General features: G+C 39.7%; 2 protein-coding genes across 2 annotated transcripts; one reads left to right on the plus strand and one right to left on the minus strand.

Moving 5' to 3' along the window:
- Positions 1-56: 56 nt before the first annotated feature.
- On the minus strand, positions 57-1,791 carry tmem14ca (transmembrane protein 14Ca). Its single transcript, XM_061238035.1, has 5 exons — positions 1,532-1,791; positions 1,025-1,109; positions 763-864; positions 570-657; positions 57-228 (listed from the first exon to the last, which is right to left on the minus strand). The coding sequence occupies exons 2-5, from the start codon at positions 1,098-1,100 to the stop codon at positions 171-173; spliced, it is 324 nt and encodes a 107-aa protein (XP_061094019.1). The 5' UTR covers positions 1,101-1,109; positions 1,532-1,791; the 3' UTR covers positions 57-170.
- Positions 1,792-2,033: 242 nt separating this feature from the next.
- LOC133126155 (tRNA selenocysteine 1-associated protein 1-like) lies at positions 2,034-8,480 on the plus strand. The gene is made up of 9 exons (XM_061238034.1): positions 2,034-2,172; positions 3,134-3,231; positions 3,524-3,623; positions 4,072-4,124; positions 5,014-5,145; positions 5,880-5,999; positions 6,276-6,507; positions 6,849-6,900; positions 7,423-8,480. Exons 1-9 carry the CDS (start codon positions 2,137-2,139, stop codon positions 7,563-7,565), a joined length of 966 nt encoding a protein of 321 aa, XP_061094018.1. The 5' UTR covers positions 2,034-2,136; the 3' UTR covers positions 7,566-8,480.
- The last annotated feature ends 1,811 nt before the right edge of the window (positions 8,481-10,291 follow it).

Raw genomic sequence — 10,291 nt, forward strand, 5'->3', positions numbered from 1 at the left:
TTTCGGATACATTTTCGGTTTTGAAGTTTGTGTTAGATCCAGAAATAAAGGATACATTTTCAGTTTTCAAACAAGAAATAGGAAAGCTCCATATATTTATTTTGACTTTAAAGTAACAAAAGAGGATACATAACATTTCACATTGAGGACAGTGTCTTTTTACATCATCATTATGATTCATGGGGCTTCTGTAGCATGCCAACACCAATCTTCCCCACCATGAGGATACTGTACATATAGGAAGAAAACAAAATATCAGAGTAAGGGATCAAGATGTAAATATGAACAACATGGAATTACATTAAGTGGAGTAGTAGTAGATTAAATGACATTAGATTTACTGGAGTAGTATTAAGACTTAGATGACTGTAGGGCTCTATAGCATTCATCACATATCCACAAAACCATTGCAACAGTTCTGTACCATTTTGAAATCACTCATAAGGGATCCACAACTGATCTCCCCCAAGCATACTGTACGACAGTTAAAATATGAAACAAAATTTCCATCTGTGTTATCCTAACAGAATGCATCATAGTGATAAGAGTTATGTCCTTAAGCACGTTACCTTGCTGTTGCCATGAGGCCAGCTGGCATGAACTTCTTCGATTTAAAAAATCTCATTCCCATAATACCAGCCAGGGTTCCAGAAGCAGCTGTTCAACCGAGAAGCACAAGACAAAAGAACTACATGAAGCTGACAATTCATTTTAATTTCCCTTTTCATTATGACATCCTTGAAACTTTATACCACATATTACCTAGAGAAACCCAAATGTCCTTTGGGTCCTGAGTGGTCCGGTAAGCACCCAACCCTGCTACTCCCCCAAAAAGAAGGCCTGCAGCCAGGGAGGGCATACTGCCTGTGGGGGGATCACAACACAAGTTTCACTGCAGAACCTCAGTCGTTTCAGTACTGCATTCAAAGCACGTGTGCAGTAGTGGTATTGTGAACTTTACTGTAGCTAGCCTGCACAAAAGCTGCAATTTGAAATGTTCTCTAGGATCTCCTTATTATTGTACCTTTCTTTACATAACCCATAATTCCACCTGATGCAATAAGGGCAGCATAGCCATATCCAACCCAGTCAACAGGCATGTTGGGTACCTGTGAAGGAAGATTTGATGAAAGTACTGTAGCAGTATTGGTTAACAAACGTTTTGTTTAGTACTTTAATACTGGACTCTTTCATTGTTATTTCTGTATTGGTTGTATACAAAAGATAATAACACAATCTGCTATTTCACACAAAAAAAGTTGAATCAGTGTTATAAATATAACAATAGCCAATAGCCATGTCCAAGAATGAACATTTCTGAGAGACTTTGTAAGCAAGTTAGCCAGACAAATCGTGTTCGGTGTGCTACTCAAACTACCTACAGATGAAAAGTAATTCGTGTTCACAAAGATAAAGGAAGCAATCTAAATAACTAATAGCAAATGTTTTGCAGCGCATGTTGTAGACGACGAATGCTAAACTAAGCATGTGTAGACATATGACTGCGTCATGGTTAGTTGCCTTGCGTTACCTGAGGGACGTCCTGTATCCGACAATGAAACTTATGAAATTATAAAGCAGCAAGCGTGATACTGACAAAAACTGGTAGCTTTTGGCCAAACGTTAACCGCTTCGCAGAACAACGGAACAACATACGAAGACCGATAACACTGGTAATGGTACAATGTGTCTTTGCTAGATAAAAAGACAAGGTATTGCATTAATTTCAAGTTGACCTCTTACGAATATCGAGAGAGCGACGCCAATGGGGAGTGTGAGAGAGCTCAAGGATATTCCTGTTTCACGACAAATGGCAGCAGATCATTTTATTTGAAAATGTATTCATTATATATACTTAAACGTGAGTAAAATATATTTCACAATTAATTTTGACCACAGAACTGAAAAAAATAAAGAAAAACATTTGGACTAAAGCTGCACAGGGATTTTAAATCAGGCAGGTTTTTTCGACAACCACGGAAGTAAGATCTGTGTGGGTCTTTGCTGCCAAAATAGATAGTTCCGCTTCTGATTCTTGGCGTTTTCTGTAATTAGCTAGCTACCTAGATGCATGTATCTGCTGATGACAGATCGTCTTTAAATTAAATTTCATATTTTAAAAGAAACGACGCGAAGATGTTCAACAGAAATGCTAGTATATGGATGGGCGATGTAAGTTTGCTGGCCAACTGACTTTAACATTAGCTAGCTGCTAGTTATGGTTCACTGAAATTGCAATGCGGCCAGTAAGCTAACTAATGTTAGCTAGCTGCTAATATGGCTGTTTTGATTAACATTACTTGTTGCAACTGTTCAACGTTAGCAAGCGAACAATGATGAGTTTGATTAGGTAAACTCTCAAGAGTAGTTAGTTATTTACTCAATAGATGGATAGTTGGATGTCTGTTATGCGTTACTCAATAAACTACACTTTTGTAAGCTAGATGCAATGGTTAATAACTTTCCAGGTAGCTAGAATTGTTTGGGGAAAATTTTGGAGAGCCGAACAGTTCAAAAGCCATGGCAAACTATACCCCACACATCGAGTTTGGTATCGCGGCCTAGCCAAGCTGGATAAAACAACGTTAGGTGGCTCATGAAATAACACTATTTTAGGCAAAACGGGAGTAGGCTAGTTAACGGTAGGTGCCAGTGGTTCATTTGAATCAGCCATAACGAAACTACACGTTTTTCTTCGTTCTATTGTTGGCCCACTGTAATTCCAACAACATGATGCACTATTTGGAACAACACCGTGTTATTTTTGTCATTGTGTTGAGATTACAAACCTTTGTTTTCTTGATCTTTTATCTCGGGAAAACAATATGTTACACCGTGATAATGGCTTAAATAAACCCAGATCTCGGGAATACAAAGACAATTATTAATGATTAAATTATTATATTGTTATCACTGGAAAATGGAGCAAATTAAATGTATAAATCCATTTTCGGACTTCCCTACTTTTTCACTGTTTGGCTCTCCATAATGTTTTGGTCTGCGACAAACTACCGTTAACATTAATCTTACATGCTAGCAGACTACCCTGTGTATGTTTATTAGAGTAATTAACAAATGTACTGTTCAATAATGAAAAGCTTGTTCGTCCTCAACTTTTCTCTTTTTCGAACAGCTGGAGCCATACATGGATGAGGATTTCATTAAAGAAGCCTTCAATTCCATGGGAGAGACAGCACGTGGCGTTAAAATCATTTGCCACAGAGTAACTGGGTAGGTAATTTAGGTACTTTCATTAGTTGGCCATGTTGTAGCCCTTGCAACGCAAATTACGCGCTGAACTTTATGCATATGTATTTATTTTTTTCATATAATTATTAGCTTAGTAAGTTAGATCTTAATGCACCATGTATTTTGAATGCATGCTTTATTTCACTTGAGAATAGACAAGTTATTGCTATAGTTATTACATATTCCCTTTTTGTTTTCAGCATAACCCATTCAACAGGTCACATTTTATATAATTATTCTTATAGCTCTTTCACCATGTTTTCCTGTCCTTTAGTGGTCCGGCTGGCTATTGCTTTGTGGAATTAGAAGATGAAGCTAGCGTTGACCGTTGCGTTCTAAGGCTTAATGGGAAGTTGGTTCCTGCATCAAATCCAGTAAGTCCAGAGTGAAGCATTTAAATAAATGATATTTCCCAATTTATCTTCTGATCTGCAACGGCTTATTTAATCAGTCATGTTTTTTGTAAGGCATACTCATTTGATTGCTTATGATAGAATTTGTTTAGTCGCACCAACCTTTTGATGAACAAATTGATAGAAACCAGTTGGTTTCGCATAACAGCTGACAGCCACACTACTGAGCTGCATTTTCTCCCTAATGAAGGTGTTTGAGGCTGTTTGTAAAATGACTTTAAGGCTGGTGAATAAACTGATAGGAAGTTGCTACTGAGTGGAAAGCCTTTACTGAGAGGCAGAGGTATGTAACAGTATAAATGTTTTTACTCTTACTTATTTTTCATAGTTTTATGCACTATTACTGCATGCATGCTGTTTTTTCGATGTTATAATTGTATTTCCCCCCCCCCCTTCTTGTTCTTTATAGCCCCGAAAGTTTAAGTTAAACTATGCCACACATGGGAAGAGGCCAGATGGAGGGTAAGCTACAAGAACATTTTCATATTCTTATACATATCTTTCTTTTTCCCTAAGATGGGCTTGTATGAGTGTGGCACGTCAGATTAAATAAATGCTCGTAACATAAGAGAACTCTCCTAAATGACCATGGGTCATGTTTACACCCCAAAAATGCCTGGTGCTTGCACCGTCACTGAAATTAAGAAATGGTTTGTAATGAAAATGTTGTATTCAGTTTACAGGAAATAATTTACATGGCAACGATTAATTGCTAAAACGTTACTACTAAGACGACACCCATCTCCCTGAGCACCTTGAGAAAGACGCATTCCACCATCACAAGTTTGCAGCACAAATGATTTGCAGCACTAATTTGCAGCTCCCCCAGGCCATAGTGATCTGTACCATTAGTCAAACTAAGTTTTGGAAAAGTAGTACATGATTAGTGCAACAGATTGGGACCACTCGCAAATTCTGTTTGTACCTAAGAAAAAAATATTAAAATGAAAAGATTGGTGAATATGCCAAATTCTGTTTATACGTGTGGTTCTTGCATAACGCCCAGTGTTCTGTGGTGTCAAAAAATAAAACGGCAAACTGCATAAATTACTCAGTTGGTAGAGGTGCTCATTATGATTGCTGGGCTCTCTAGCCTGGAAATGCAGGTTATGACAATTATATTGGTTCTGACTGCCTTCTGATAATTTCCCAGTTTAATTGGCTCAATAATTCCCTCCTCCTCCATCTTAGCTAATGTGTAATGGAAATTCTGGTGCAAAATGGCTGCCATAACATCACCCAGATGGGTGCTACCTGGTAGTGCCTGAAGTGGGTTTCCCCCTTTACTGTAAAGCATTTTTAAGCAGATTAAATACCTTTAACTTTTACCTTTTTTGTTTTTACTCCTTAGGCCAGAGTATTCTGTTTTTGTTGGTGACCTCAGTTCAGAAGTGGATGACTTTCAACTTTACGACTTCTTTGTGAAGAAATACCCCTCGTGCAAAGGAGGGAAAGTGGTCACAGACGTATATGGGAACTCTAGGTAAAGGAGTTGTATGGTGCAGTCAGCTGTAGCTGGACATATGATACATTTAGTGTTTTCCTCACCATATTGGCCTGAATTCTGGCCAGTGAGTCTGGTGTATGAAATATTAGCCAATTCAAATTTGTTTTATTTAACATGGGCGAGTTTTGGTTCATTCCGACAGTATTGGAAAAAAGATTGAGTGGAGAAAGTCCAAGCTGCAAATGATTATTTATGTGCAACAACCTATAATTTCTCCAATATTTAGTCTTTCCCGTCTTTTATTGCAAATCGTTTTTAAAATCGTTTTGCATTGATTTGACACTACTTCATTTTAAAATAACCATGAACCAATTTATTCCTGTCCTTGATATTGCTGATATTCTGTAGACCATAATAGGCTGCCTTCCCAACCCTTCGGAGTTGGTAAGATGGCATTACTTGGGTAGCTTACAAATTCCCCATTTCATCATAGAATGCTTTATTGTTTTTCTTGCCTTATTTTGGAAAATGGACATGTTTGCTTCTGTTCCAGTTAAGGTAAATCTGCTAAAACTATTGTTTCCCCCATATAGGATAAGCAAGAGCTACACACAATTGAAGTGATGCTACTTCATATTAAAAGTAAAACAACATTTTCAGTTCCTCCCATAAATATATATTTTTCTTTTTTCGAAATACCTAGCTTGCATGTTTACATTGGTGCGGAGGTGGAGGAATGGCGCTGACTGCTTTGAGCACTATGTTCACAGAGGTTACGGCTTTGTCAAATTCGGGGATGAAAGGGAGCAGAAGAAAGCCCTTGAGGAGTGTCAGAACACCAAGGGTCTTGGAGGGAAACCCGTCAGAATCAGCATAGCTGTGAACAAAAGGTAAGGCCGTAAGAAGGACTGGTTGGTATCCAACAGGTAGGTTGTTCTTGGTGAACTTGTATTATGTGGACACCTGATACTATAAAACTTGAGCCGTTGTCATGGTTTTAAGAAGGAAATAGAAAACAAGAAATGTCAACCCCAAGGAGCACAACAACAATCTGTGGAGAGTGAAATCAGTTGCACACCTAGTTTTCTTGCAGTACTTTGTTCCAGCTACTGCAGATTTTTCTCCCACAAAAACCTCCTCTCGTGGGTTTGCCTTTCTTCTTTCAGCAACAAGACGAATAATTATCACCAAAACCAGAGCTACAACAACTACCAGCAGCAATACTACCAACAACCGTATCCGCAGAACTACTACCCCCAGTGGGGATATGATCCTTACAACAGTTACAACTATGGGTACGGATCCTATGGACACCCTCCCCCAGGCCCGGGAATAATGTACCCACCCCCACCACTGGACATGCCCCCTCCTCCCACCTTCACACAGGAGTCCACCGAGGTATGGGCCAATTATGCAATGATACACACGGAGGGGTTGACTTACCGCGAGGTATTGCAATGACAATATCTCATGGTAAGTCATGACTGAGTGTGGTATTGCTATTATACAACAGTTTTAAGACTTTTATGAATTATGTTTACAAAAAACGATACAGATTCAAAGTTTTTATGCCATTTTAAGGGCAGAACTGAGCGCTTCTGATGTGTTGCTAGGTTACCAGTTGATATCTGATACAATGAATCAAGCGATCGTAACCTTTAGTAGGGTACGACTGAATCTGTTGTGTGGTGCTGTGTGTCTGTGTGTGTTGACTGGCCTTGTGAATTTGTCTGCTGCAGTTCCAGCCAGCACAAGAATCCACAGAAGATGCAGAGGAAGAAGTCATTGAAGGTATTGCACCATTGTCTCAAGTCTGTGAGATAAGGATTTGGCCTTGTCTTCTGAGTAAACCTGCATAGGTTTTCCTCTTAAATTTTCAGTACTGATATAATCCCACATTATAGTATAAACCAGGAATCATCAAATCTGAACCTCAAATTCAAATCCTGCCTTAGTTTTCTTTTTTCTGCTGGGTAATTAACGGAACAATTATTGCTGCTAATTGGCCAGACTGTCTTCACACCTCACTCCCAGGTGAAGGGAGGGTGGAAAACTAGCAGTTCTCAGACCTTGAGGACCTTGCTTTGAAAATAGGCAAGGCTTTCAATTTGTATCGAGTCATGAGGACGAGTAGGAGAGAAGGTATGCTAGGCTAGGCTAGTCTTCAGAAATGTGAAGCTCTGGTCTCTTCATGGTTGTCCACTGGTGTGGTCTAGAGCTGAGCCCCCAGCTGGGGGTTGAGAGAAGCTAGGCTAGGCTAGTCTTCAGAAATGTGGAGCCCTGATCTCACGGTTCTCCACCGGTGTGTTGCAGAGCCGAGCCCTCAGCTGGATGTGGACGCGCTGAACCGGCAGTACATGGAGCGCAGCGAGGAGCTGTACGACTCGCTCATGGACTGTCACTGGCAGCCCTTGGACTGTGTCACCTCCGAGATCCCCGCTTCGTCGGGCCGCTGAGCCTCCTCTGCAGGGGACTGGACTCTCAGCGCACTGCCTCTCACTCCCCACACTCAGCGTACACGACACGCCCTGCGTACACTTCCACGTGGCTTTTGCGGATATATCATTTAATACAGCTCTTTGACGAAGGGTCTTCTTACTGTGAATGGATTCTGTATTTAATTTTGTGTGTCTCATTCATGGAAGTGCCCGTTTCTGGCTCGTTGGGCTGTTTCGAGGGCAGGTGGGTGTTGTATTTATGTTAAGGGACTTCGTGTTAGCTGCCTTCGTGTTTGGGCTTTCTGCTGTGCAGCACTTGCCCGGCTTCTGAAGGCGTCCGTCCATGAAGTAACCAGTCCGTAGTGCACTGTTGGATTCAGAACGTGAAGGCATTTTTTAAATCCGCCATGACCGTGTCTGAACTGCCATAATGTACCACTCTAAAACGTCTGCCTTTTGTGAAATTACAACAGTAACGATAGATATGTCGGTACCTTCCAGTTGAATTTTATTCTGTGGTTCTGTTAATCGTTCTTGGCTTTTGAAATGCTAGGAACAGATACAGCACTCCATAGCGTTACAGAATAATTTCATTTCCAAATGATTATTGGGTGTCGCAATAAGGAGGTACTGACATGGGTTGTACTCTATGCAGTACAATATCTGTTGTAATTGCAGGTGTTTAGAAAAATGTCAAGTCTACCAGGGCAGAAACAAATGTGAACAAATTGTGAAACATTAGTGTAAGACTGTTTTGGACTTCCATGATACCATTCTCTACTTGTTTAATACAGAAGTTTCAGAATTCATATTGAACAACACCTATGTTAATGCAGACACAATGCACAAATTGTAGTAATTTTTAATAAAGTTGTTGTTGAGCTTTATGATATCTGTTGGATGGGGGAGGAATTAAAATGGTGGAAAATTGTATGAACTGGTGCTACTTCCTTTTAACTGCAGCTAATTTGTGATCTGGGTGGTTTGCTTTTGATTGTTAAATGTGCTTGAAGGATGGTATTCAAATATATGCTCATCATTGATCCCAAATAATCACAGCTGTGGCGAATTGAAAGTGTTGAAAATGGTAGCCGTATGTGCTGAGATTATATGGGTATGCAACTGGGGGTAAATAATTCCTGTACATTAAGGGACAAGCCATTGCCTTGTTTTACTATGTTTCTTTAGTATATACAGTAAGCATCATAATTAGTTAGACAGTGACACCTTTTTGTTATTTTGGTTCTGTATTGTAGCACTTTGAAAGGCTGTCAAAGTCTACCATGCGTAGAAGTCTATACCCGCAGGACTACAGAGGGTACAGTACAAGATACAAACCACTGGTAAGCCTGAAGAACTGAAAAGCATGAATACAGTTTGCTGAACTGCACCTAAAAGCGCCCCAAGAGTTCTGGAACAAGTATCTTTTTCTCTTGAAAACCGAAATGTAGTTATTCTGATGTTTCGTGTATTTGTGTATTTGAACAATGTGTGCAATTGAATTCCCACTGATTGGTTCAGGGCATAAATGTTGAATAACATTTCTATAGCCTATAAGTCTTACATTACCACAAGCACAAGCCCATCCCAGAGATGCTAACAAAGATCGAATATGCAGTGTGGTCCATAAGTCTTTATACAATGGTACAATTTCTGTTCCTTTGGAGCTTCAGTACATTGGTTTTGAAATAACCCGATGAATATGAGTTTAAAGTGCAGAGTATCCCCTTTAAATTGAGATTAATGCCATCCATATTGGGTGGTCCACGTAGGAATTGTGTTCTTTTTATATATGGCCAACCTCCCATTTTAGGGGACCAAAAGTAATGGTGTGTGCTTCTCTGCTGTTTCTGGTTAGTCAGGAGTATTCAATTATTGCCTGCAGATATAAGAAAGCTTTCCGTATATAATCTTGGTTCTAGGCTTTTGATTGCCTTCGGAGTCTGTCTGAGTGTTTCTGATCTGTCAGACAGGTGTTTGGGGTTTTTATTTGAGAATTTTTTCTGTCTTGGCCCCCCCCCCCCCATTTGAGCCTCATAATGGCTTCCTTGACTTTAATTGGCAATGTAACCTGGTCCTCAGATTGTCAGACACCAATAACATACTTCAAAGGCAATAAAAAGCCTACAATCAAGACTAGATACTCTAAGCTTTCTTATACTCTTATACTTGCGCTAAGGAAGCGATTGAATACACCTGACTAATCAGAAACCGCTGAGAAGCCAACTGTCCAGTTAACTTGTGGTCCCCTAAAATGGGACTATAAATAAGGAATCCTACAGGAATAATCTGAGACGGATGTAAATATCTTGAAAGGTGACAATCTGCACTTTAAACTCATTAATAGTTTCATTCCAAATCCAATGTTCTGGAGCACCCAAGCAAAAGAACAGAAATGGTTTTGCTGTCCAAATACTTACGGACTGCACTGTACTTGACATGCACATAAATGTCCCATTCAGATTACAAATACATGGGCTTTTTTTCTTATATTAAGGGAATGTGTTATGTCATTAGAAATCCAAATCCCACATCGAGAAAGATGTGGAGCCCATCCTCCTCTGGCCCTCTCAGTGAAGTGGTTTTCAACCAATGTATAGACTGAAGTGATTAGAGAAACGTTACATGGGTGAACGGCAGTATTTGCTAAAGATTTCCACAGAACAAGTGGTGATTTTACTGCGAGATTAAAGAACTAGTCTGTCTGCAATAACAGGTTTGTCGACCATCTTTGGTTTCAATGT

Source organism: Conger conger, chromosome 4, assembly GCF_963514075.1.
Source record: "Conger conger chromosome 4, fConCon1.1, whole genome shotgun sequence".
NCBI classification, from domain to species: Eukaryota; Metazoa; Chordata; class Actinopteri; order Anguilliformes; family Congridae; genus Conger; species Conger conger.

Excerpts from the sequence above, each read along its gene's own strand:
- tmem14ca (XM_061238035.1), bottom strand. The coding sequence starts at position 1,100 with ATGCCTGTTGACTGGGTTGGATATGGCTATGCTGCCCTTATTGCATCA. Across the intron at positions 865-1,024 it reads TATGGGTTATGTAAAGAAAG|GCAGTATGCCCTCCCTGGCT; the intron begins GTACAATAATAA and ends ATCCCCCCACAG. Across the intron at positions 229-569 it reads GGCCTCATGGCAACAGCAAG|TATCCTCATGGTGGGGAAGA; the intron begins GTAACGTGCTTA and ends CTATATGTACAG.
- LOC133126155 (XM_061238034.1), top strand. The coding sequence starts at position 2,137 with ATGTTCAACAGAAATGCTAGTATATGGATGGGCGAT. Across the intron at positions 5,146-5,879 it reads GACGTATATGGGAACTCTAG|AGGTTACGGCTTTGTCAAAT; the intron begins GTAAAGGAGTTG and ends CTATGTTCACAG. Across the intron at positions 6,901-7,422 it reads AGAGGAAGAAGTCATTGAAG|AGCCGAGCCCTCAGCTGGAT; the intron begins GTATTGCACCAT and ends GGTGTGTTGCAG.